The sequence below is a fragment of the Mesoplodon densirostris genome, chromosome 13, assembly GCF_025265405.1.
Source record: "Mesoplodon densirostris isolate mMesDen1 chromosome 13, mMesDen1 primary haplotype, whole genome shotgun sequence".
Classification (NCBI taxonomy): Eukaryota; Metazoa; Chordata; class Mammalia; order Artiodactyla; family Ziphiidae; genus Mesoplodon; species Mesoplodon densirostris.
The window spans coordinates 6,359,619-6,386,913 of NC_082673.1; the positions used below are offsets into that span (position 1 = coordinate 6,359,619).

At 43.6% G+C, this 27,295-nt stretch overlaps 2 protein-coding genes across 9 annotated transcripts in view; one reads left to right on the forward strand and one right to left on the reverse strand.

Annotated features, from left to right (window-relative positions):
• SDCBP (syndecan binding protein) overlaps positions 1-14,137 on the forward strand; it is a 31,703-nt gene extending 17,566 nt beyond the window's left edge. For 3 of the 5 annotated variants that reach the window (XM_060116445.1, XM_060116446.1, XM_060116448.1), the window contains exons 3-9: positions 3,105-3,183; positions 4,300-4,409; positions 7,282-7,443; positions 9,159-9,334; positions 10,704-10,875; positions 11,627-11,718; positions 13,056-14,137. In XM_060116445.1, the coding sequence (XP_059972428.1) occupies positions 3,105-3,183; positions 4,300-4,409; positions 7,282-7,443; positions 9,159-9,334; positions 10,704-10,875; positions 11,627-11,718; positions 13,056-13,110 (846 nt within the window). In that variant the 3' untranslated portion in view covers positions 13,111-14,137. The remainder of the gene's footprint in view (positions 1-3,104; positions 3,184-4,299; positions 4,410-7,281; positions 7,444-9,158; positions 9,335-10,703; positions 10,876-11,626; positions 11,719-13,055) is intronic. The other 2 variants (XM_060116447.1, XM_060116449.1) reach the window with 1 other exon arrangement.
• A 551-nt stretch (positions 14,138-14,688) lies between these two features.
• The window catches only part of NSMAF (neutral sphingomyelinase activation associated factor), a 61,809-nt gene continuing 49,202 nt past the window's right edge, over positions 14,689-27,295 (reverse strand). For 2 of the 4 annotated variants that reach the window (XM_060116441.1, XM_060116440.1), the window contains 10 exons: positions 27,053-27,216; positions 25,510-25,618; positions 23,179-23,237; positions 20,674-20,741; positions 19,611-19,678; positions 19,081-19,204; positions 18,068-18,151; positions 17,046-17,196; positions 16,503-16,605; positions 16,104-16,383 (listed from right to left, as the gene is read on the reverse strand). In XM_060116441.1, coding sequence (XP_059972424.1) covers positions 16,119-16,383; positions 16,503-16,605; positions 17,046-17,196; positions 18,068-18,151; positions 19,081-19,204; positions 19,611-19,678; positions 20,674-20,741; positions 23,179-23,237; positions 25,510-25,618; positions 27,053-27,216 — 1,195 coding nt within the window. In that variant the 3' untranslated portion in view covers positions 16,104-16,118. Of the gene's footprint in view, positions 15,359-16,103; positions 16,384-16,502; positions 16,606-17,045; positions 17,197-18,067; positions 18,152-19,080; positions 19,205-19,610; positions 19,679-20,673; positions 20,742-23,178; positions 23,238-25,509; positions 25,619-27,052; positions 27,217-27,295 lie in introns of those variants that run through there. The other 2 variants (XM_060116443.1, XM_060116442.1) reach the window with 2 other exon arrangements.

The following is a 27,295-nucleotide window of genomic DNA, read 5'->3' on the forward strand; positions in this document are numbered from 1 at the left end:
ATAAAAAGGTGGGGGGGGAGATCATGAGCACTTGTTTTCCATCATAGCTCGCCTATGGATGTTGATGGGTGGTTTGTAAAAATCTCTGACATCCGTTCAGCTGCAAAGGCTTTGATGCCGGACTGTTTTAAGTGAACTGTTCGGTCATCTGAAATCTCTGGTTTTTTCTTTGGTATTTTGTCATTGTTTTTCTCATGGTTTTTATTTCCACAAAGTTCATCTGAACAGGCACTTTCTTTTTAAAAAGCTTTTATTTGAAATATGTACCCTTCAAGAATAACAGTTAAGCCATTAATGTGATATCAGAGCACTAAGTGATAGGATTTGCAGGTGGGTCTGAGAAAACGACTAATTTCCTTTTCTTCCTTTTTTTTTTTGGTTTTTATGGAATTGAACTTAAAATTAACCATAGTAGACTTTGAGCAGAGGTTTTTTTATTTTGAAAGCAGCAGAAAGAGAAGGAACCAGTTGATACTGGCAAATGTTGGATTGGAAGATAAAGAGGGCTACAGTCTACATCAGGCTGACCTCTTTAAGGAGAAGCAAATTATATGGGTATTTCCATTAGAAGACTTTTTCTGTCCTGAGCAGAAAGCTAGCTGCCTGGAGATGTAACAGCAAGTAAGGAGGGGGACACACGGTTGTTAAATTCTCACTGGATTTAAAAAGATTCCTAACCCAGCCACTGCAGTCTGGGGCTGGTTTTGTTTTATTTTTTTTCTTCATTTTATATGGTAGGTGATACTTGGGTTTTTGCTTTTGAGATGCCCCTGTAAAGGTGGTATTCATTTTCTCATCTTCTGGCCTTCTGTACCACGGCAGAACTAAATTGCAGCAGTGAACTGGCAGTTCCTGTTTTGTAAACTGTTTTACAATAACCATTAGGCTTGTGGCTTTCAGTATCATACAGTCCCTGCACCTCCCTGTCCACCGTGAGTCTTTGACAGGAGCCTGTGGTTGCCACACCTACGCAAAATAAGCTGGTAAGAAACCGTGATTTCATCAGTTTCCTGTCACAGTGAGCAGAGATTGACGCCGCTGGTTCCACGAGCGTGGTGTCGCCACATGCGTTCTGTAATGGCAGAAACAACACGCTCGGGCATAACTGTGCGCTCCGTGGGGACTCCCCTGCTTCCAGACACCATCCCCCTCCCACCCTTTTTTTAAAAATAGTTTGAGATTTCAAGTATGTGTGAAATGATGTGCTACGTTTAGTGGCTTATAATCCTTAAGCCCTTATTGTACCATCTTTCTTTTGTTTTTACTACAGGATATATAGTAAGTATATAACTTTGTTTGCAGAGAGCTTTTTATATGTGTTCTTACTTCAGTATCCCTTGGATGAGAACAATAGCAGTGAAGGAAAGAACAGAAAATAATAGATCGGTGTAAAAAAGGAGTAACTTTTTAAAATTAGTAAATTCTGTTTTTTCAGAGCAGTTTTTAGGTTCACAGCAAAATTGAATGGAAGGCGGTTTCCATGCCAGTGACCCCTCCCATGCACCTCCCCCCACCGACTCCACCTACGCAGTGCATACAGTGCCGCCTTCCCCGCTGCAGCATCCTCACCAGAGCCGTGTATTTGTTACAGTTGATTAACCTGCCCTGACACACTGTTGCCACCCCAAGTCCAGAGTTACACTTGACGTTCACTCTTGAGGTCGTTCGCTCTGTTGGTTTGGACAGGTGTGTGGTGACATACGGCCACTGTTGTAGTGTCGTGTAGAGTATTTTCACTGCCCTCACAGTCCTCTGTGCTCCGTCCATCCCCCCTCGTTTTTTTCAGATTGGTGTCTTTTGCTTAGTGACGTGCATTTAAGGTTCCTGCGTGCCTGTTCACGGCCAGCTCATTTCTTTTCAGTGCTGAACAGTATTTTTTCCTTAGAGATCAGCCAGGAAGCAGTCCACTGGCCACTGGCTCCTTTTAGCTGATAGTTGGTGAAAGAATTTTCGTAATTCAGTATACTTTTGAGTCTGTGGATATGTTTAAAATTATAAAGATTTTCATGCTGCATTTTATTTCAGTTTAGATTGTGACAAATTATGAAACAGTAAATATTAAAGAATGACTCAATAACAAGCATATCAGAACATTTACAGTCCAGAGAGTGAAGCACCTTCAGTGGTTTTGCAGACTTTCCTTATTTAATTAAGCTTCCATCTCTCCAAGCATCTTTGGGACAACTCGTAGCATTAATTTCAGTGCTAGGTTGATATGTAGGTATAAACTTCATTACTTAATCGACATATTTCTGACTAAGTAAAAAATGATATTAGAGATGGATCTTACAACTTACTGCCAACCAATGCCATGTGTCTATTTTAGAAAGTCAGATGTATCTGTAAAGGAAAAAGGAGTTCCTTCAGTGGAACACTTAAAACGACACAGGCTGCAAAGGCAGCCCTGGGAGGAGTTCCTGGCGTGCTTGCGCATGAGTCGTACCGATAAGTGTACGCACTGGCAAAGTTTCTGCAAGTTTGACAGTTATAAATTACATTACTTTACCGTCATTTTTATGTCCGTGATACAGTATGTGTTTTGCATACTTTGTATTATTTATGTATTTAGTATAACATAACCCCTTCTCATACTTGCTAAAATGTAGATAAAGGTTATTTCAGTGGGATATGCTAAAATGGCAAAATAAATATAAGTAACTTAATAAATATTTGAATTTTTAGGTGTTTTTCTGATATATGACGTTTTATATAAATACGGTTAAGCTTTTTTCATATGTAAATAAGATACTTAGACTAATTAGCAAAAGAATAATGAAAACGTAATGTGTGTAACCTTCATTTTATAATGCATTTTGAAAATATTAATTTGCAGTAGCACTGTGAAATATTGATTATATGTAGAATGGTGCTAAGTCACATTTTATACGATAGTGTTAAATATTTATAACATGAAATACATTTTTGATTTGTGGATTTTCTTTGAAAAATATATTGCTGAAAGTGTTTGGAATTAAAATTTCTTGAATAAAACTAAAGTGTTTTTAGTTTCTTTTTGGAATTACTGGATTTAACTTATAAATTATATAAGAAGTTTAAGTATCTGTATAGCATTGGTGTTAGAATTTTCTTCTTTTCTTTTTCAGGCTCAAACTGCCTTTTCTGCAAACCCTGCCAATCCAGCAATTCTATCTGAAGCTTCTGCGCCCATCTCTCAAGATGGAAGTAGGTTTATATTTTGGGTTCATTCTCCTTGAACAGAGATACTTGTTAGGCCTTCTTTTGCTGAAGTAGGGAATCCAAGATTTTTTTTTTTTTTTTTTTAACACAAACGGCATGAAATGGTGGTTAAAGCTCTAATAGTAAGAAGAAAAAAAATGTTCATTTCAAAAAATAACCCTTTAATCAGGAAAGTGAACTGTGAATATGAAGGTGTGTTTTATGACTTAATGAAAATTAAGTTAAATGGAATTCGCTGGCTGAACTGTCCTCTGTCTTTGCAGGGCTCGGGGGTTGGTAGAGTTGAAATTTCCAGCCACCTCCTTTTGAGGGAACTTTCCAAATCCTGGAATCTCTCCCCGGGTTTCATATCCTTCTTCCTGGTCCCTTTTCCTTCTAAGTTCATAGGGATTCAGGACAGAACTCTTAAATAACATGACTTAAGATACAAAAGGAGTGTTAAGTGGGTTTTTATGGCCTGTCATCTTACAACATTGTTTCTTTTAGAAAATTAATTTTAAGTCACAAAGCATGTCAAAAAGAGCTTTTGGAAATAGTACCTGACTTTTACTACTCAGTTAAATACTGTCAGTATTTAAATGTACTGTTTCCAAGATTTCATTGGCATGTGGTTAACATTCTTAAAATTATATGACACTAAATAAATCTACAAGGTTTCAGTTTGTTTTTTTGTAGTTCAGAAGGATCATTTCATAGCTGTGTTTCCTGGATGAATTTAAAAAGTAGCTGACTGGACAGTGTACATTTTGGTCAGTTGTTCTTAAGTGGAGAATCAGTGGTATGTTTACAAAATTCCTAATCAAATAGGTTTAAGAAAAAGAAAAGGCAAGGTAATTTGGAAAAATTATTTCTACTCGAGTATTGTGAAATCTGAGGTTTCAGTTCAAATGTCTTATTTTACTTTCATCTTTAACTTTTTCTGTATTTTCCATTTCTAATTGTCATTACAGAGAGTGGGATTTTCCAAATTGCTAATTTAAATCCATCTTAGATTTTATAAGTTAAATGTAATTTTTTAACACAAGTAAAAGTCCATAATAACAACAGTTTTTGAATATTCTACCAATGTTTTTTCTTTATTCATTTATTCGTTTATATTAGATCTCTATCCTAAATTGTATCCGGAGCTCTCTCAGTACATGGGCCTGAGTTTAAATGAAGAAGAAATACGTGCAAATATGGCCATGGTCCCTGGAGCACCAAGTCAGGGGGTATGTATAGTGTGATTTTGAATTACTTTACACATCGATATAAGCTAACTCAGTCTTTGTGGTTAACTCACAAATTTATAACTTTCGCATTGACCTCTTCTCAGGAATTTTAGATTGCCTTCTGGATATCACTTTTTACATAGTCTACTTATGTGCTATGACCGCTTTTCTAATTTATTAGGAGTGAAAGATTCAGATGCCTCTGACTGGTCCATTCTCCTTCATCTTCTGCATTTAGTCAGTTGAAGACCTAGTGATTCTGTTTCTGCTGTGTTTCTTCTATTCATGTAATCCATTCCAGTCCTGGTATAACCCTATTCAGGGTTTCTGTACTTGTAACCTAGATTATTACAGTAGTCTCTGACTTCTCTAGTAACTTCTTATATCAAACAGTGTTAGGCTGCTGCTGGACTCATCATTCTGAAATATAGGTCTGTCATACCTTCTTTTTGCTCGTAATCATCTAACATTAGTCTAAAGTTCCTTGTAATTAGACACCAAATTCTTGGCTTAAATATAGTGTATCTCAGTCTTTTGTTAAGGTTATTGCGATAAGACCATAGAACTTTATAGCACTTGTTATAATTATAGGTAAATGCTTAACTTCATGAAGATGGGTCCACGTCTGTGTTGTTGCCATGACCCCAGTGCTTAACACAGTATCTGGCTTTTATTTATTCACCAGATGTTTATTAGAAACTTACTTACATCAGTCAGGACAGTTGGGACAATAGAAACCACACTAGATTTTTCAACAGAGATAACTTAAGAAATCACAGACAGGTTGTAGAATTTAAAAAAGCAAAAGTGGAACACAGATGTAATTGCAGAAAGTAGCTGCTTCTCCTAGGGCTGGGGCGCTACACAGGGTGGAGGTTGGAATTACCAGAGCTGACGAGCATGGTGGAAGAGCCCCGTGACCTGGGCCTTGGAGGCGGGGACCCTGGCTGTGGGTACTGGTGCCTCTGAGGGGTGGTACCAGGGAGGCTGGTCCTGGGAGTGTCAATAAAATCTGGAGAATGGAATCAACTGCTGTCGGCAGCATTAAGGGCTAGACCCAGGCAGTGCTGCCAGGGGGCAGGCAGGAGGAACGAGACACTTGCCCTCTTCTGCGTGTGCTGGGGTGCTGACCAGAAACCCCCGCAGAGGAGTATGTCATCTGCACGGTCAGGCCCCAGCCGCACCAGCTAGGGTGGGTTTGGAGCGGACAGTAGCTTATACCTGGTGCTGCCCGCTCCTGTGCCCATTCAGTATATCCACACGCTTCCTTATGGTTTCCCCTTAAAAGATGCAGTTCTTCCTAAGGTTGAGGTTCAGCAAATATTTTCTATTAAGGGAACCATGGTAAGTATTTTAGGCTTTGCTAGCCACATATGTCAGTGCAGAGAACTCGAAGGCCTTCAGGCAGAAGTGAACTTGGCAGACCCGAGAGACAAGGCCTAGGAGATGGGCAGACAAGGCAGAGCGTGGTAGCAGATGGCGTTGGCGGGGTGGGCGTTGGAAGGGTGGCCAGGGCCAGCTGGTCTGCAGCCTCGTAGACCATGGTAAGGGATCGGTCGGGCTCTGAGTTGTGGGAGTGACATAATCGGATTTATTATAAAAGGTTTCTGCGCTTGCTGTGTGGCGAATGAACCGAGGGCAAGATGGAAGCAGGGAGACTATCTGGAAGGTTACGGTAGCTGCCCGTGGCAGGAGCAGGCTGGGGTCACGTGGTAGTGATCGTGTGGTCTCAGTAAGAACACTAGGCAAGTGCTTAACAGAACTTGCTGGAAAGAATGAAGATTGCTAAAGTAAAGCCACTCCAGAGCTGCTCCTTGTCTTGTCCTATATTCCAGCTAAACTAAATAATTCATTTGCTTCTTAAGTTTTTCTTTTTCTATCCTATTACCTCATTTTCCTCTTATAGCTGTAATCATTGACTTCTTGTAACTCTTAAAGTTATATTTTCTGGTATTGTGTTCTAATTTGTAGTATAGCTCTGTGTGTGTTACTCCGATAGACCATCAACTTTAGAATATGGTATCATAATTACCATGAATTCTGAACGAACAAATTTGCAGTCTGTGGTATGTGTGTAACTGAGGTTCCTTCTTTCCCTATCATTGCTGCTCTGAGCATCGCAATTATTAGGTAGATCAGAGCTTTTTATGACAGATTCCAATTAAGAAGCCTTGGTAATAAATAAGCTCTTCCCTCACTGTCTCTGGTAGAGGAAAGGGTCCACTTAAAACAATAAACCGATTTTGGTCAAGAAAACTTGGAAAAAATGAGGAACTTAACAGTGGTACCTGACGGAGTCCCTAGTATAGCTATTCTAGGGCTGTTTGGTGTGTCTGTACAGTTGGTTAATCCATAGATGTTTATCACTGGGGACGACAAATACCATTTGACTGTCTTGTGTGTCCGCACTCGTATAACGTGCGCTTTTCATCCTCACAGTGGAGCTGGGAGCTAAGAAGTTTTCCCCTTTTATAGAAATTCTGAAAGCGTAAGTAGATTGTTGAAGATCAGGCCATATAAAAGAACCCTCTGGAAAATGCTGAGTGAATTTCAAAAGCATGATATGGCCTTTATAACGTACAAAGATAATTTGAGTTGAAGATAAGCCAAAGTACGCATGAAATAAATGCCAGTGAATTCAAGGCAGCAGACAGAGAGAGTCCCTTGGAGACATATATGTGGGAATAAGTTACCTGAAGAATTAGTTTTAAAAAAGTCATTTTTGCAAAAAAATCAAATTTTATCTGAAGGAAATAATTTTCAGATTATATTTTGGGAAACCACAACTGAATATATTCAAGTAAATGATCATTTTAGATATTTTCAGGGAGAATGTTTCTAAATATTGACAGGTTGTGTATGTTTCTGCCAGCAGGTGGTAGCAAGAGCTTCCAGTGTGAACTACATGGTGGCTCCTGTAACTGGTAATGATACTGGACTCCGCAGAGCGGAAATTAAGCAGGGGATTCGGGAGGTCATTTTGTGTAAGGATCAAGATGGAAAACTTGGGCTCAGGCTTAAATCCATAGATAATGTAAGTATTTTTTTTTACTATTTATTTGAATTTGTCTCAATAGTTATTAAGTGATCAACGTTAGAATAATTTAAAATGTAGATGCTTTAACTAGTTTTAATGGTGCTCCGTGATCGAGAATATTTTAAATCTGACTTTCCACTTGGAGATGCCACCCTGTTCTGAGGAGGCAGTTGGCACTTCCAGCTTTACCGTGAATGAAATTGTTTTTTCTTTTTTGAGTCCTTTTCTTGGAATAAAGTTGACTAGTCTGCATGTAAACACAACATAGTTTATACAGGTGGAATTCTGGCACTGAAATAGGGCAACACGTGTGGAAGTTAAGGGAAGACTGACCAGTGGGAATCAGTGGTCTTGTGTGTTTTTCAACTAAATGAAGATCATGTAACTTGTTGTAACATGGTTTTACAGGTCTGTTATTTCCATCCTTCAGTTTGGGTTTAATGAGGCATTTTCTAGGCACCAGTGACTTTCAGAAGTACTTTGGAGTTACTTTTGCCTCTCACCTTACCAGATGGAACCCAGTTACTCTGAGGAAACATTTAGGAATGTTGAGGATGTGCTGAGTCTTTACCCTGATTTGTGGGTTTATGCGTTATTTATTGGATTCCTTTTCAGTCTTTGGTCTTCTTAGCTCAGTGTGACCACCTTTGCACATAGAAGAGGATGGTGTGGCCCATGGCAGAAGGGAGCTGAGGGCATTGTGTTTGTCTTCGCACACTCGTGGCTTGTGCAGGACACATGAACTTGCTGCTCTGGGAAGCTCCGACTTCTCTGCTCTCCCTTCCTGTTCGGTGGATAGAGTACAATGCTGCCCTTTCCTCTGTCCTAAAGGAGGACCACACTCTTCACAGCCCGTCCCCCACAGCAGTTACCCTTGCAGCCGGTTTGTCCACTTGGCCAAAGCTCGTTGGTCCAGCCACTTCGCTGGGTGCCGCCTAGTTTTCAGGCACTGCCCTAAAGTGTAAGACATGCGACATCATGTCTGACCCAGCTTAAGATGAGAGAAAGGATCTAGCCTTATAAATGCTTCCTTTTCCTTTATGCTTACTTATTTATATTGTGCTCAACATCTGAGATTGAGAGTTTACATAAGTAAAAATATCCCTGTGGGTTTAGTTCTCAGTTAATTGTACAGTTTTCTGTATTTACTTCATAGTAGATTCCTTGGAATGGTATTGAATGTGCCCACCTTTTTAGGCTGTTAAATCTAATGGTAGTGATTATGCATCATTTAGCAAGTGGGTAAAGGAATTCTTCAGCTCAAAAGGTAGAGTTCTCACCTTAGACTCTCATTTTTTAAACTGTAAGAGAAATCACATAACTTCTAACACTTCACTCCCTTTCCCCTAAATAATGATCAGGTGCTAATACCTGTTTGGTATTCTATCAAACTCATAGAAGCTTAAATTTATTATAGTCATCTGACCTTATTTTCCTTGGTCTTTTTATTTCAAGATGGAGGGGGTGATGGAGGTTGGTTGGCTGGGTCATGATTTGAGGTAGAAATTACCACTGAGATCTCACTTTTTTACCTATTTCTTAGGGTACTACTGCCTTGATAAAATTTTTAGTTTTGTTCTTGGGGATAATGACACAATACTCATGTAATTTTTTTTTTAATAGGGTAGATTCCTAACCAGTTGGTTCCTAATTTTCCAGCATTTTTAAACATGCAGCAGTGGTAAATGACCAGTGATTTTCCTCTTCTCTAGGGTGTATTTGTTCAGCTAGTCCAGGCAAATTCTCCGTCCTCGCTGGTTGGTCTGCGATTCGGGGACCAGGTGCTCCAGATCAACGGGGAGAACTGTGCTGGCTGGAGCTCCGACCGGGCACACAAGGTGCTCAAGCAGGCTTTTGGAGAGAAGATTACTATGACCATTCGTGACAGGTGAGCTGGCTAAACCGTTCACCGGGAAACTCAAGACTCGTTTTCCTTTTCTTGGGCTTTTAAGATTCTGTGAATATAATATTTTGTTGCAGAAAATGATCAGATGTTATTGATTAGCCTTATACTCCTGCAGTTGTGCAGTGCAGATTGTTCTTTCATAGTTTGACTTTTTAAAAATAGCATTCTGGTTTAGCATACACTTTATTTCAGAGCTTATAGAAATTTGTCCTCTAAGAAGTACTTTCTATTTCTCTAGAAAACAGAAAAGAAGGATAGAAAGGTAAATAAGCAGCAGGCAGGCTTCTCAGCCTTGCTTTCCGGTTTTCTGCTCAGGGTAGACACGTGGTGCAGGGCCCCTGCAGAACTCCACAAGGTCTGCCGGTTCAGAAAACCCAATCTGGCCTTTTGGGTGGATGAGGCTCTAGTTGTCAGGTGGGAGGATGGAACGCTTTCTTTAGCTTGTTTATTTATAATGGAAACATTCAGCACATGTACTGCGGGCTTCCTTCCCGGCCACAGGGGTGTTGAGGGTGGACCTGTATCACATTGTTAGCTTTGGGGGTTTTATTTGTCTTAGTTAAACTTGTTTTATCTACCTGTGTGTTTCCATTTCTCACACATGGTAGGTGTTGAGTAAACATTTTGTAGACGAATGCCACTTTTGCTTATATCTAAGGGAAATTTCAAAAAGTAACTTGGACTAACACGAAGACATGACTGTTGTGATGTTTATAACGTGCAGTTCGTATTTTGTCGTGAAACCTGTGCAGTCACGTGGCGGCAGAGTTGTAGAGTGGGCAGGTGCGGCTGGTGGGCGGCGCATGCAAGCACACGGCCCTCTTTCTGAACCGCCTTTTCTCCTAAGGGGCGGGCTGGGGAGCTTCCATCTCGCTGCTTCTGTGGTTCTTCTAAAACAGCAAAAATATCTTCTATAAAGTTTTCAAAATCAAGATGTGAGAAATATTTTAAAGGTTCTAAATAAGTATTTCCTAAGAAAAATTAAGCTTCAGGAAATATTAAGAAGTTAAAAAAGATAAAAATTCATTTTTAAGACTGATTTTTGTTCAAACCTGTCTTCATGTTACATTACAGTGAGTACTGTACTGTCAAGGAAAGAGCATATTGATAAACTGCATGAAGCGTTAAGTCTTTGATGCTTATAAGAAGGAAATTGTAAGTTAGGCAAACCATAATGGAGAGAATTTCTTAGAAAGTCATCTTTTGCACTAAATCCGTGCCATAGGTACTAAGTAGCTCTTACTGGAAACAGTGAGTTTATTGTGACAAAGTATCCAGTATGTCAGAGTGGAAATCCATGAAAATGCTTACTTTGGAATTAAAGTTTTAATTGAAGCCATTATGTTTACAGGCCCTTTGAACGGACAATTACCATGCATAAGGACAGTACTGGACACGTTGGCTTTGTCTTTAAAAATGGAAAAATCACATCCATAGTGAAAGATAGTTCTGCAGCTAGAAACGGTCTTCTCACCGAACACAACATCTGTGAGGTCAACGGACAGAATGTCATTGGACTGAAGGTCAGGAGCAGAACTTACGACTCATTCTACTGCAGTTTTATTTTAGCAGGCGTCTTTCATGTCTATTTCACTGGTGCTGTTATTGACCAAAATGTAGAACTTCTGTGGGGTCCTGGGCTCTGGCTGTGCTCTCAGGCTGGGGCTACCACCTGGAATTGTGGCTTCTGTAGCAGAGGGAGGGCTAGGCTAGATCTCTGAAGTCCCTCGACCTAGAACTGTGGAGACCTGAGAGCACTGAAGATTTTGAGGACACTCTGGATGAATGATTGCTTTTTTCAATCCAGGAGTTGTAGGAAATGCGTAGTAGTTTATGTTCAGATTAGTACTTCATTCTTATGGCTTATTCCCTCTACCTGTTCCTAAATAGAACTATTTTGAGGTCTAAAGGTTTTCATTAAGACCTGCTCGTTTCATTAACCTGGGTTAAGAATACACAGTTAGCCCAGGGGCTATGGTAATATTGTATATGGGGACAGTGATTAATTGTAAGTAATGAAAACAATGATTTGTTGACTGATATTTTCAACTCAGTTTACTTAACAGTTACCACTGATGAAATTGTGATTCTGTTTAATTAAAACTTGGTAAAGAAACTAGAAAAACTATAAATACCAAGGGTCAGGATTTTAGAGACATTAGCAAAACCTGAAAGGACATTATATATATATATATTTTTTACCAAGAATAACTTACGTTTTATATGTATTTAATAAAGCCTCAGTAGAACTAATTTTCATTGTGTTTTCAACAGGACTCTCAAATCGCAGACATACTGTCAACAGCTGGGAATGTAGTTACTATTACAATCATGCCTGCTTTTATATTTGAACATATTATTAAACGGTAAGTAGACAAATTCTTCAACCTGATGCTACGTTCATGTGACTTCATAGAAGCACTGTGCTTCTTGTAATTCTCAAACCTTTGGGTTTTTTTTACCTAAGAGATGACATTGGCATTATCTAGAAATTTGAAGTAAATTATTTAAATCAGAGGAGGTGGTTGGTAAGGATGACCCCTCACAAATTCCCAAGTATGGGATAAAATCCACTTCCTAAATTTTGATGTTTCCTAGTAGAAAAAGGTACACAGCAGAGGTGGGCAGGCTCTCGTCTCAGTTTTCAGTGAAATCGTAGATTGTGGTCTGCCTGCAGCTCCTCCACACCTACTTGTGGTTCACGAAGAATTCTTGCATGTGGGGTGCTGGAGGAACAGTCGTCTTTTTTGTTTTTTGGCTGCGTTGGGTCTTCGTTGCTGCGTGAGGCCTTTCTCTAGTTGCGGTGGCTTCTCTTGTTGCGGAGCATGGGCTCTAGGCACGCAGGCTTCAGTAGTTGTGGCTCGGGGGCTCAAGAGCCCAGGCTCAGTAATTGTGGCTCATGGGCTCAGTAGTTGTGGTACACGGCCTTAGTTGCTCGGTGGCATGTGGAATCCTCCCAGACCAGGGCTCAAACCCGTGTCCCTGCACTGGCAGGCGGATTCTTAACCCCTGTGCCACCAGGGAAGCCCTGGGGGAACAGTCTTGATTCCCGGGAGCATCTCAGGAGGCGGCAGAGCGTGTGGGGTGTGCTGTCCGTCCTCAGGAACGGGGACTGGAAAGCTGAGGAGGGAGAACAGGAAGGGGGCGGCGGCCAGGGCTGTCTGCCCAGCAGCGTTTACACTCTGGCTTGGCTAAGCCAGTGTAGAATTCTTCTGTCAAAATCTACCTTGCATGTGGAAATAGAATTTAAAATATTAAAAACATACCACCTGTAAATGGTTTGTTTCAGCTTCTGGGTACAATGCAGCTAGCCGCTCTCGGGGTCTTCACGGGGAGAGTTGTCAGGACTGATCCTGCAAGAGCTCACTTTTCTTAAATGTAATAGCTCCCACCCACTTGCTGCCAACAATAGTGGCATTGTCGTTTTCTGTCTGTCTTTCTTCTTAACTATCCAGCCTTACTATACAAAGATACAAGGACTTTTCTGTATCTTATCTAACTTCACTAGCCAGGATGCAGATAGCTTTTCACACTGGGTATTTTGCAAACAACTAGATTACCTGAAACCCTTAGATCTGAACTCATTAAGAAAAAAAAAAAAAACTTCCCCCCACATTCCAACTTGATGCTAACAGTGCTAGTTTGCATTGGAGTTTTCTGGGAACCCAAACCTCAGTATTTAATAAAAGTGACTCTCTTGTAGGATGGCACCAAGCATTATGAAAAGCTTGATGGATCACACCATTCCTGAGGTTTAGAAGTCACGGCACAGTGGAAACTTCACTGAAGTCCTCCCGTTTACGTCTCTGGCAACTTACCTTATATTATGCACATGAAGCTTTCTAGGAGCCAGCAAGCATATGCTGCATGAGGACCTTCCTGTCTTACAGTAGGGCTGGGAATCTTACTGTTTGATCTGATATCTTGTTCAGACTTCAAGATAGTTGTAGCCTTATCCTGATTTTACATCCTGATTTTACAGTTGAAAGACTTACTTTCATAGACTAGTGTCTTTACTGGACTCCAGATGCTTTTACAACCCATGTCATTAGGATGACTGATGCTTTGCTGGAACCTGGGTATCAGGTAGTGCTGTTCATATCACTTTAGTTCTATGGTATATGTGCATTTTTACTGTTACCATAGTACATTTAGAATGATTTTTTTCTTTCAGTTCTGTTTGTATAAAACACCAATTAAGTAACACTGGTTTCATTCCATGTAAGCATTATACAGTGTATGTAGGCTGCAAGAGAATTGACTATCATAACTTTTAACTACCTGTCACCTTAACAAACAACGTTAAGCATCTAGAATACAGCCAAACTATTGCTGCCTTTCTAAAACCCCAAATGCAGTCTCTGTTACACTGAAATGGACACTAGCCCAGAGCAGTGGGACGGGTACATACTTAGCAAATGGCACAGCTGCTTAGTTGCATTTGAGAGTTTCTAGTCCTTGTGCAATGGAAACGTTTCCTCTGAAGGTTACTGGTTCACTTTCTGAGTCACTATATGTAATGTAAAAATTCTTGTACTAAATAGGATCAACTTTGACTTCTCTTTCATGTGTAGATTAAGTGGGATAATACCTGGTTTGGCACTTACATGTAACCTAGCTGCTCTGGGATGTCTTACAATGCTGGCCTGGGAGTTTGTTCCATTTCCTGACCCCTCCCTGCAAACAGAATGACAGTGACACTTCATCCTGATTTGTTTTCCCTTCTCTTTGTGCCTATTCTATTTTAATTGAAAATGTATAAATAAACTTAGATTTTAGTCTGTCTGTTATTTGCATCATTGGAAACACTAGGCCTGTGGGAGAGAGTCATCTCCCAGAGCGGCCGCCACCCGGGAGCCTGAGGAACGCCCCTCTGTACTGAGAGGGCCTGAGTGTTGGGAGAAGGGCCTCCAGCCGGGAGGCCCAGCCACACTTACAGCTGAGCAGCGGGACCGCACCGAGCCTAATGATTCTCCCTGGAGGCACCCAGGCCGAGTCACAGTTAACATTCAAGATCCACCAGGGTTTTTAAACAGTGTAGAAAAATCTTACGTCGCATACTTTCTGTGGTTCGGAGGTGGTCAGTGCGACTGCTTCACAGCTTACCTCGTGCGAAATTCAGAGAAGCCAAGCACGGCATGTTTCCCAGTTTGATTCTCTACCTCGTTACCTGGACCGGTCTGAAGATAGTTACAAAAGTACAGGATGATGTTCACGATACTCAGTATGGTTTTCTAGAAGGATCAGTACTTAAAGTACCCAGTACTTTGTTAATAAATCATTTAAATGAGAAAATGAAAACTGCTTTCATTACAGAAAAATATTTTTAATGTCATAGAAAAGATAAGCATTAATAGCTATAATGAAATAAACTGTTCCCATACACAGTAAACTGTTATAAGAACTGCTAATCCTTCCCCAGGTTCTTAGAATCTGGGGCCAGTCGGTTATAGAAAAACCACTCCGTGGAAGCACACATCCCAAAACCCAGTGGGCAGCAACTGTGTCGATTAGGAAGACATAACAGAGGGACTGGGCAGCAGAGAATACTCACATTTTCTTGGAAAGTCCTTAAATTGTTCAGTGCTTTGGGAATTCCCCAGCTGGTTTAGTAGCTCTCAGCTACGCTCTTTGCCACCCAAACTTGTCTCCTGACTGTCGTCGTCCTGAGATGACCACCTGCCTTACAAACGTTAAGTTTTTCTCCCCAGTGCTGACACATCTACATCTGCCTTAGAGGATGACAGCTAATGGCTTTCAGTGAAGTCACCATGATTTATAAAGTTTAAAACCACAGATTTCTCATGTGGTAAGACTTCTGATTACTATAATTGCACATTCACCAGTTCATTTAAAAGTTTGGTTTCAAAATGCATTACATGGAGTTGAATAATATTCGAGGAAAAGGCACTTAATACTGCAGTTTCCAGAACATAATTTGTCTGTCTTCCCCTCCCGTGAGGACACTGCTACACTGTTCGTTCATCCACATACACGTTACGGCACCTGCGAAAAGAGACGTGTGGTTAGGGGGTGAGCTGACCAGGAGCTACCACGTGGTCTTGTCCTATAATACAATCTGCATGAACCCAGAACAACTACGCAGTACAAGGAACTTCGGAGGAATAAGAAACTATTGGAATGTAAAGCTAAAGCAACTGGGAATTGCAGAACAGAATACAAATATTATATACACCTGTGACAAAAGTCAGGCAGCAGATGAGAAGTAGGGAATTGGTGTGAGTTTGCCGGTTTACTTCCATTTCTATCAGGAGTCAAAGTGTTATTTAAAGCTTGTGAGCTGGGGAAGAAAGGCATAGACAAGTCACTTTAATGTATAATGTAACGAAGTAATAACCACACACAACAGTGACAGAGGGAAGAGAGTAAGGTGGGCAGTCAGTAGATACTTAGAACCGTAGCCATTACAAGAATTAACCATAAATCCTCCAAGGGCTCCAGAGGAGAGGAAGATGTGCAAATGTAAGCAGAGTGAAAACCCGACGGGCAGGACGATGACGCACACAGCAGCGCGTCCTTCAATAATACAAGACACCTCCAGAAACCCAGCTGCAGAGTCTTCCCAGGAGGAGGCCCGGGAGGGGGGGGTCTGTGGGAGGAAGACTTCATTTCCACTGTAATTCATTACTTTTGTATTGTTCCTTTCTACCCTGTGCTGCATGTATTAAATGCACATGCAGCTTTTACTTGGCTTTTAATTCTCCATGTGGAAGTTAAAAACTTCCATTCTGGAGTCTAATGTCTCTCAACCCAAGAGATGCAGATGGCCTGGCCAGCCAGGCTCTGGAGGGGAACGTCCACAGCACAGAGGACACACGGGGAGTTTTCTGCTTGAGAAGGGCACGTCCGCTGGTGGGAAAAGCAGGTTTGGTGGAGCCAGGTCAGCGGCAGACAGCTTACCTGTGTGGCCCTGGATTCTCTCCCTGATCTTCCCCCCGAGAAGGTCCCAGACAAGCAGCTCACCGGACTGACTCCCGGATAAAACAGAATTTCCGTCCCAGAGAAAGCACCTGCAAGAAGGATTCAGAAATCATCGTTGGTCGTGAAGGAAAGGCCAGAGCAGGCCCTGCGCCGTGATCGTGAGCCTGTCCGTAAATGTCTGCACCCCGAGTAACTCGAGAAAGTGCACCTCTGGGGCTCGTCCGAAGTCATAGAAGAGATGAGCATTCCTGTCTGCACATCGACGACATTTAGACAGCCGTCTTCTCCTGCGCTGAGGATGTGGCGACTGTCTGTAACACAAGGCGGAACGTGGATACGGGTTACAGCTTCACAAGTGTGGTTTAGATTAATCTGAGATTTTACTTCTGAATCCAGGGGCCAAATGTTCACTTGAGCTGCAGCTACTTGTTGTATTTAACCAATGATGACTAGCCTCTCCCTGAAATGCTTCTGTTCTTAAGACACTGGGCTGATGACCCTTTGGTGTGAATTCATTTACACCTTATAAATTAATTTCTCCAGTGAGGTGAGGAATTAAGAACAGTACCTGATACTGCTTTTCTAATAGATACAAATACCACATAGACCGTATTTTACCACGAAGCAGCCTTACCCATAGGCAAAACCTCTTTTATCAGCAAACAGTGCTTTTCTTTTTATATTCTTATATATTTCAAAATAATAATTCCAGTTCCCCTGGTGTTATCTGTATTAAAAAGGCTAATACTACCTGGGCTGAAAGCAGTATCACATACAGTCCCTGAGTGACATGGAATCTGGTGCAATATGGTGGCTGCAACAAGGTCCCAAATAGTCACTGTGCCTTCTTTGGTGCCTGAAACCAGCAGTGTGCTTGCGGCGCTTAAACTGATTGTATCGACCTAGAGAAGAAAACGGACGGTACTCCATTTAGAATCATGGTCATTGAGCTGCGTTTCCCCAGCCCATTCTTTTAACACCACCTACTGAATGATAGTTCATTTAAAAGTGAAATTCTTCATATGTCAGTGAATACAATGAAGTATTGCTGGGGTAAATGTAACACTGTTTTAAAAAGAGCCTAAAATTGACCGTCTCAGAATGATAACTCCATGAGTAATAAGCGGTGGCAGGGTGCAAGACTGCCTGAAGCCCAGCGGCTCCACGATCATCTGGGGAGGTGGGGACCTCTCCGGGTTATACTCGCATGCCCTTCTTGAACTACACAGTAAATAATATGTCTCAACCCCAGTCTGCTGACGGTGCAGATCAGGTACCAGTTCACAACCTCAGAGGAAAGGCAGTACTGCAGGCCACGGTATGTGGCCATGACCTCGTGAAGACAGTGGGTGAAGAGGACGCGGTGCCAGCCTTGTGCACCCACTGCATGCACCATGCAGACAGGTTGGTGTCCTCACCCTAGACAGAGGGCCCCCTTCTCCACCTTTGGTGTCAGAAAACACATCTAGTTGCCCCAATAGTGTGAGGATACCCAGGTATTCAACGTCGTGCTCAGACACTGGTCTTTTGGAAGTCTAGCTGGATGGTAGCTAATTCTCAAAGAAACAGCAAACTGGAGGAAAAAAGACAAAGAAGACTTGGAAGCCCAAAGAGTCAGCTCCAAGAAAAGAGCTGAGAGTTCGCCTGTGCTCTCCCCTCTGATGAGCAGAATAAGCAAAGCAAAAGATCATAAACACCCAAGTGAAGCCAAGAACCTCCACCACCCTGGACGGTTCAGCCGGGCTCCCGTGTGGCTCTGTTGCCGGTACTCACACTGACGTCGTGCTCCAGCTCGGCCAGCAGGTCAAACTGGTGTCTCCTGGAGCCTGGCGTCTCTGCAGGAACCCCGGACCACACCTAGGACGGGACCCATAGCAGAAGGTAGTTGCAGACACTATAAAAGCATTTCTAACACGTGCAGGAAAAACTCTCCCGACTGACCAACTCCCCAGCTGCCAACAAAATGAAATGCCGTGAGGCTCGGTCCCTCTGCCACCTGCCTGAGCTTTTATTCCCACCACCACGTGCTTCCCGAGAGTCCGCTGTACCCGTGTCTGCTTCCGTCTCTTGCACTTGCTGCTGTGACTTAAGGATTGTGTGAACTAAAGAAATCAGAGTGCGGAAGTGTTGTGTCTTAAGGTTTTGAGAAAACTCAAAAAGGCAAGTCACCAAAAAAATTAACTGAAATCACACGTAGGCAAGAAAACTTAACCTACAAGAATGCCCCCCTCAGGGGTGGGGGCACAGAGATGATGAAAACCTCTTGAAGGAATTCTAATGGTTTTAGGTTCTTGCTTTCTGTTTATATAAATGCAAATTGGAAACCAAAGAGGATGAATACTGCTGTGGTTTATGCAATAAAGTTGTGCAGAATTCCGAAGAAAAGGCCAAGTATGGTCCTACGTCAATAATGGTGAAGGAATGTGTGTTTCTGTGTTCTGACTTTAAATACAATGTCTTGCCTTTCAGTGATTCTCCACTTTAACTTGATATTCACTGATCAACTGCTAGTTCCGTAGCTGCTGCGTGAGGTAAGAGGGGCTGCTGTATGTTTCCCTCTAAGTCTGCTGTCTAATGAGCCACCCAACCCCCAGTGGAACACACAAGACAAACTCAGGAAAACGTCCTTTTATATTAAGACGTGCTCACACTAAACACAGGCAGTAACCTTCCACATCCTTATACGTCATTCACACTTTGTGAAAAAGTGACTGAACAGCAGGGAGCTGAATGGCTTATGATATTTGTATTATCCAAACATTTTAATTTAGAAATTGTATATAGACCTTCACGGTAGAGTCCCATGACGCAGAATACAGCCTGTTGTCACGCCAACAGATCTTACTAACAGCATCATCATGTCCCATTAATGTGTCTTGGCGTCTTCCAAATGCAATGGAATAAAAATAGCTAACATAAAAGATAATGAGAACTATTAAGACAGCATTCCAGCTTCATGTTAAGACTCTTAAATACATTTTCAAGAAACTTTAGATCATTTAATTCTATACTTATTAAGGCCCACTGGAATTACAGATTACTTGTTCTCATGTTATTAAACCAAATACTCAAAATATGAATTTAAAACTAGAAATTTCCAGGTCTGGCTCATCTGTGTTTTCACCTCAATTTAAAAGCTTAGAGGAAAATAGAGTCCGGCTGGAGAAATTACTAGACTCAGATAATCGCGTCCAAATCCAACTGTCCTCATCGGCTCCCTTTGAAAACAACGGGAGACCCGCCCTCTCCTGCTTCACATCCACACAGGGAGCTGTGCTGCGTGTGGGGTCGCGAGGGGGCCCGCACAGATACATACACGTTGTTATCCCACGAAGAGCTTACGACGGTGGCATCTCCTGGTAAAAGTAAACACGATGATAAAGCCTGAAATACAAATGATCCACCATTAATAATTTACAAAACTTAGTGAATCCTTAACGGGGTAAAGCTATCTTACAGGTTCCCCCAAAATTAATGCTCAAATTCTGTTTATGTTGACCTTCCTCATATTCATGAAGTGTCTTTTCATCTGGCTAATTCCAGATGCCTAGTTTCTTCCCAAATGTAGGAAAGTTAAAGGGTGTCGAGTGCATGAGGACCTAGCCTGACGGTCCTCACTGCCCTGGGCTGAGGGACCCCTACTGACATCAGAGCGAGTCGGGAGGGGTGCAGGTGGGGACTGTCCTCAAGAATCCAAACACCGGCTCTGGGTTACAGACTCAGGTGGGGAAGGAAAGCTTCCAAAAGTCCTTAGGGAATTTCAAAATCTTTCAGATGCTTTACATTAACAATAAAATGTATTTTTTCAGAAGAACTGATTTTCTAGTATTAGGTATCCTATCAACTCAGAAATGCATTAAGGGGCCTCCCTGGTGGCGCAAGTGGTTGAAGAGTCCGCCTGCCGATGCAGGGGATACGGGTTCGTGCCCCGGTCTGGGAGGATCCCATATGCCGCGGAGCGGCTGGGCCCGTGAGCCATGGCCGCTGAGCCTGCGCGTCCGGAGCCTGCGCGTCCGGAGCCTGTGCTCCGCAACGGGGGAGGCCACAACAGTGAGAGGCCCGCATACCGCAAAAAAAAAAAAAAAAAAAAGAAATGCATTAAGTTATATAAGCAGCACACAGACATTTAGTCTGACAGTTCCAAAAAAGGCAAGATTTACTAAGGAGAATTCTACTTTTTAGGTTACAAATAAAACCACAATAACATGAGAAAGAGGCAACTTGAAAAAATTTCTAGTTTAGAAGGAATCTAAGGCATTTGGAACAGAAATAAACCCGACTGTTTGGGAAGAAACAAAGTGTCATATATGTGTGTATATAAAACAAACTGCTACATGAAATTCCACCATAACACTGATGTAAAATTAAAATGAACTCACCATATTTGAAAATGATATACTTCTTTGTAGCATCTTGGATTCTTTGGAAAACATCTTCAAGGTGGAATCTAATTTAATAATGACAAAGCAAACATATAAGAAAGATTTCCTGACCCTTACAGATGACCAGCACACGCAGAGGTAACAGGTGAGGTGACCGAGGGCCATGTCCCCGACGAGGACGCTACGGTCTGTGGAGTTCTGTGATCTGTGGCTCCACCACAAGGAGGTCAACTTAAAGCCATGACTGAAGGCAGAATGAAGCCTAATTACTGACAGAAGCTAAAGAGGAAGAAAAGAGCAATTTTAATATTAAAGAAAACAAAAGGATTTGGGCAGTGTAAGTTTCTCTTTTTCACATAGCCCAATCATGGTGTGATATCCTTGTCGCGCATGACCATTTATGGAAGAGAAGCACTAACTTTCTAAATAATAATAAACTAGGGATTACAACGTCCAAGCTCTTAATTTCCTTGCCTAACAGAAGCTTTTAGAAGTGCATCAAGGTAAACCTCTTAAACGACAAGACTGCAAATTACAGTGTGCTCCAAACATCCCATATTTGCAATATGTAACATTACGTTTCCTAATTTGAAAACATACAGCATGATAAATAAAAGGTCAGATGAGCTTTAAATAATGTCTTCTGTATAGTAAAATCTAACATTTCCACCTAATTTTTGCCAACACCAACACGCAGACATGCACTGGGGCGTCCTACAGAAAACGGTCAGCCAGCCTGGTGTGTAAAGCTGCTTTTCTCAAAATCAGAGGTTCCCTCTTGTACTAGAGGTAATCACGTCAGAGGCTGCTGAGAGCTGGTCCCCCAGGTGATGGGGTCACCCGTGGGGTCGCCCATAAGCCTGGATACACACCACCTCTGAGGAAGAACCGTAACTCGGGGGTGATCATCAGGGTATACGTAAGTCAGTAATGCAGGTGTAAACAAAAATGCATATAAATCAGCAACATGAGTTATTAACAGTGAAGAAACAAACAGAAAAAAGACCCAAAAGCTTTTGACTGAAAAGAACCCCCCCATGCCCCCTTATCTGGCAAGTTCACAAAGAAGTGCTAGGCTTAAAAAGCCTCAGAGGATTAAAGCCCTGATGCTCGTAAAACTCAGGTTTACAAGGTCAGACCAGTACAGGGAACGGAGGGATTTAACAAACCATGACAGACAAATCCAGCCAAGAATGCGGGCTCTGCTAACAGGTCAGGGTGTCGTCTCGGGTGGTGGCGCTGGCAGGAACCCTGGCAGAGCGCGACTGCTCGCTCGTGCCACCGCGTTGTCGTCTCGGTGACCCTGGAGCGGCCCCGTGTGTACACTGCGTGTGAACCAACTCTGGTCCACAGTGGGATCATTTTCTGTGCTTTGTGGAAAACTCTGGTTTACGAAATCTGAGTTTTTTTTTTTTTTTTTTTTTTTTTTTTTTTGCTGTACGCGGGCCTCTCACTGCTGTGGCCTCTCCCGTTGCGGAGCACAGGCTCCGGACACACAGGCTCCGCGGCCACGGCTCGCGGGCCCAGCCGCTCCGCGGCACGTGGGATCTTCCGGGATCGGGGCACGAACCCGTGTCCCCTGCATCGGCAGGCGGACTCTCAACCACTGCGCCACCAGGGAAGCCCTGAGCTCATATTTGAAAGAGAAAGGAAGGACGCTACGGATGTGAAGCCACGATCCCAGAACCTGAGAGCAGTAACTGATTTACCCGGAGGTGTGCAGTTGGACAGCACCTTCCCTTAACTTAATGGATGAAAAGTAGAATTTCCTACGATGACGACCAAAGCGCCAGTAGCCAGCCACTCACAGCCAGGTACGAACCCTGTCCAAACCAGGTGTCTTAAAGCTCAAACAGGGCAGCTAAGCTACTCGCTTCTCATCTCCGCTGTCCCCGGCGCACCTGTCAGCACGCTTCAAACAGGACGGGGACGAGATAAACCATGACTTACGGTGTAGACGGCGGGAAGGGCAGCGCTGTGGCTGCCAGCAGAGGCTTGACGCTTAGCCCTTTTGTAGGATCAAAACAGTGAAGTTTCGGTGTGGCATCAAGCTACAGTTACAAGTCCTATCAACCAGCCGCTGCAGGGCTTCTGCGTGATTTTGGTAACGTGTAAGACATTAACAATGTGTGAGTTGGATTCTGAGCTAAATCCTCCAGTCAACACCCAGAAGCACACACCAAGTGACGAACGTGAAAAGCTGACAGCACGTGTGCCCTGTGCCGGCGACGCCCCGTGTGGGGCTCGGCCCTCAGGGCGGGAAAGGTCCCAGCACACGCTCTCGCCGCCCCAAATCCTGGGAAACCTTATCAGCAACAGAGAGGCATTTTTCATTACTGTTTTTGGCTAATCACAGTGGAATGTTACGCAATACACCACAAACTAACTGCTCAAAATTTATTTTATGTGGAGGCGGCACATGAAGGTACAGCCCTGGACCGAGTGAGGAAACTTGGATATTTGTGATTCCAGGTAACCCTCCTTTCAGGTAGGAAAACCTACCTTGTGAGGTTGTAAAGATGGACGACCCACTGCGAGAGACTGCTATGCCCGTGACTGCCCTGTTGGAAAACAAGGTTTCATAAATTACCGTCAACCACGTGCTAGGACACCAGTCTCCTTCAAGGCCTTGATTTAATTTAATTCAGCCCAAGTTTCTGTCATCTTTTTCGTCACAGCTTGTTCTGCTGGACCTGTCCCACCTTCCAGCAAGTCATGGCTTGGCAACTCCTAATTCTGTCCTGGCAACGCCTGCGGCTGGAAAACACCCCGACCCTTAGCTCCCGGGCTGCCCTGCCCAAAGGCTGCCTGCCCATGTCTGCCCCCTGGATAACCAGTAATGCTAGGTGACCGCCACCCAAACCACTGACGCCCCCCGAGCAGTCACTGCACTCGCTTCATCACTTAGCATCTGGCCAATGACGATGTCACCGTCTGGTCCTGAGGCAGGCTGGGACTGGGGACCCTTTGCCGCAGTGCCTGCACCTGGACAAACGTCTCCTCCAGCCACAGATACAAAGAAACTGTGAAACTATAAGGGACTGAAAATAACTGCATGCATACCCAGCTGGGGCACATTATGGGCAGCAAGATACAAAAAGACCAAAAAACCCAACGGCCACTTCTGAAGAGCTGGGAGCAAAAGCAGGGCACCGCCCGTGCCCCCTGCACACAGCACCACCCAAGGGGTGGGCACGCCACCTAAGCCCCACTCCAGCCGACCCCTGGACACGCCCCTGCCCTCACCCCAAAGAGGGGACCAGCTTGCCACTGCCTGGTGGGCCCAGCAAGGGCACCTGCTGTTTGTTCCCCTTGCCCCACGGCAGCAGGAGCCCCAATAAAGCCTTGCCTGAATCTCCTGTCTGGCCTCTTATCAATTTCTATTGATTAAGGAGGCCACGGACCCTGCCTGGCATCAGTCCCGGCACGTCCTCTTAAAGGTTCACTCATGTCTTCACTGCCTCGGGTGACAAGGCCCCTTTCTATGTGCCGTTTAGAGAAGGTGACAAAGGAAAGCCGTTGTTGTAACGAATAAGGTGGGACTTTGGGTTGCTTTGCAGGAGGCTGTGCTCTGATTTGGAGCCACCGATCGGAAGGGGACCGGCCCGTTCCGTTCCACCCATGACCAAGTGTACGTGATATCAGACAGGACGTCGGTGGCCCTGGAGCAGAACAGTGGGCCTCGTCCCTGGCCCTGAGTTTTCTTTTCTGGAACAGGATGGGTCAGCGAGGTCAGTGCTTCCCCAGCCTTCCCACCAAAGTCCATCACTATCCCTGCAGACAGGGGACCAGGGACACTCATGACCCCTCTAGGGCCAACAGCAAGCCTGATTTTGGGGAAGAAAAGGTTTGGTTTTTTAATAGATCTTTATTGGAGTATAATTGCTTCACAATAGTGTGTTAGTTTCTGTTGCACAACAAAGCAAATCGGCCACATGCATACACATGTCCGCATATCCCCTCCCTCTTGAGCCTCCCTCCCACCCTCCCTATCCCACCCCGCTAGGTCATCGCAAAGCACCGAGCTGATCTCCCTGTGCTATGCGGCTGCTTCCCACCAGTGAACTATTTTACATATGATAGTGTATATACATTGATGTCACTCTCACTTCACCCCAGCTTCGCCCTCCCACCCCATGTCCTCAAGTCCATTTTCTACGTCTGCGTCTTTATTCCTGCCCTGCAACTAGGTTCATCAGAACCTTTGTTTTTTAGATTCCATATATATGCGTTAGCATACGATATTTGTTTTTCTCTTTCTGACTTACTTCACTCTGTATGACAGACTCTAGGTCCATCCACCTCACTACAAATAACTCAATTTTGTTTCTTTTTATGGCTGAGTAATATTCCATTGTATATATGTGCCACATCTTCTTTATCCATTCATCTGTCGATGGACACTTAGGTTGCTTCCATGTCCCAGCTACTGTAAATAGTGCTGCAATGAACTTTGCAATGTTCTCTCTGTGTGTGTATACACACACATCTGTTACCATGTTTTAAAAAAGATACATCTTCCCTGACAATATCAGTAAATGCAACACGTGGGTAAGACATATCTTGTTCCTCCCCGAAGGTTCCCACCATCAAGGACTGGAGGGCCGTGTACTTCTCTGAGAGGCGCACAGCCGCCTGCTGTCTGCAGACCCCATCCCGTGCTCTAGAATGACCGACAGCAGAAATGACACCCATTTTGTGCCAAGCTTTCCCGTGCCACACTGACCCCTGGTGGCTGATCACTACTATGGACAGTTTAGGGGGATAAAAACCAATCAAGACCCCCAGGCCAAGACCCCGGCATGTGCGAAGCCGCGGCCGAGATGTTCTTACTCTTTGTGGATTTTGTGCTGCTCGTGGAGCTGCAGTCGCGTGATGTTACTCCAGGCCAGCGTTCTGCTTTCTTCAGTCAGGTCTTCAAAAGACTCTTCACCTGGAGAGACTACGTTAAATTGCAGCTCAGTCAGTCAGCTAAATTTCTGACCAGTGTCGGAGACGACAAGCATCAGAGGCACAAGATTTTCTATTAAAATCAAATAACCAAGAAAGCAAAATGCCCACCGAAACAGAACTGCTTCGAAAGGTACTTGTTAGATAGCTCCATGTTAGTCAAGGGAGAAGAATGAGGTGCATAATCGAAATAAAATAGCAATCATTGGGAGAAAGATTAAAAAGTGTCTTTGAATACTGTGGGTCTTTGTATACTTTTATCAATGTTTGCAGAGTTTTCACTCCGCCCCTAAACTGGGAACTTCAGGAACTATGTAGCCATTTCCTTGTCAGCAATCTTTGTAACCACCTGACAGTTCCCTAAGAACACTGCCCTTTGCTTTTGGTTTCCAGACAGAGAAAGAAGAGATGAAACCAATTACTACCGCGCTCCTGGACAGGACTAGCTAAGCAGTCCCTTCACTTCTGTTTTAAGAAAGGCTGGAACAATTTCCCTTTTAAGCTAATCCTCGTGGATGGGCCTGGTGACTAGGCAGAGCACGGGTTTAAGGGCATCACGAGATAATCTCCAGCCTTCATGACTTAACCTGTGGGGCTTTCTCCCCAGAGAAGCGCTGCCGGCCAGCCCTGGGTTGCGTGACCGCGAGAGGCCCAGCTGTGTGGCCCAAGAAGGCTGGACGCTCCTGGGACACAGCGCAGAGCGGGAGAAAATGAGAAATCCAGCGATCTGCTCCCGAGGTTCCAGACAGTGTCAGACTCCTGGGAGCCTGGGGGGCTGAGGCTGTCTTGTGTGAAATGTAAAACGTGGATTGACTGGATGAAGGCGAGCATCTCCTCCTCCCTTTCCAAATACCAGATGTGAGACGGAGTCAAGTTCATTCTAGCACCTGGCATAGACACTCTGTAAATGTCTGTCAAGTGACTGAATAAGAAAAGAGAATCAAATGAAGAAAACAGAGCGCCCCGAATTCAACCTGTGTGTGTCGGGGCGGAAGAGGAGAGTGAGGACGCCAGAAGTCATTCCTGGGCAAGAGCAGGAAAGAGCAGGGTGCCGGGGAGCTACAGCAGCCACGGTCAGGGCGGGCCAACAAGAACACAAGAATGGCTAGGAATCAACCACCAGCCGGGCAAACCTCCGAAGAGAAAGAACATAACAACAGTGAAAAATACTGCCAAGTCTCATTAAATTACCAGGAAGTAAAAGTGATTTGATTCCTTTAAGGTCAAAAGTTAAACAAAACAACAAACAATAAAACAGAAAAGATTTGTTTGTTTGAGGAGAAATGCAGTGAGACAGGAAAACAGAATCATCTCTAAGCTGCCCAGGGTTCATGACTGGTCTTCTCTCCAGAATCCACAGAAACATCTTAATCAGACAAGAGAAACAGAAGGTGCTCACACTGTTTATTCTCTTTTCAAAATTTACCTGGAGAATCTGCCGTGGAAGCGTTATAACTGGAGGGCTGGGACAAGCTTTTAAACTTTGGGGTGATCCTTCGAGGATGCGGGGTCACGAAGAGCTGCTTCGGTGTCTGCCCAAACTCCAAGATCTGGGTGAGCATGGCTACCTTCTCGTCAGGATCCTCAATGCTTCAGGACAGAGCACAGACCACGTGGTGACCTCTAGGTGCAAAGCTCCTTGATCTGTATCACTTGAAATTCGTGCACT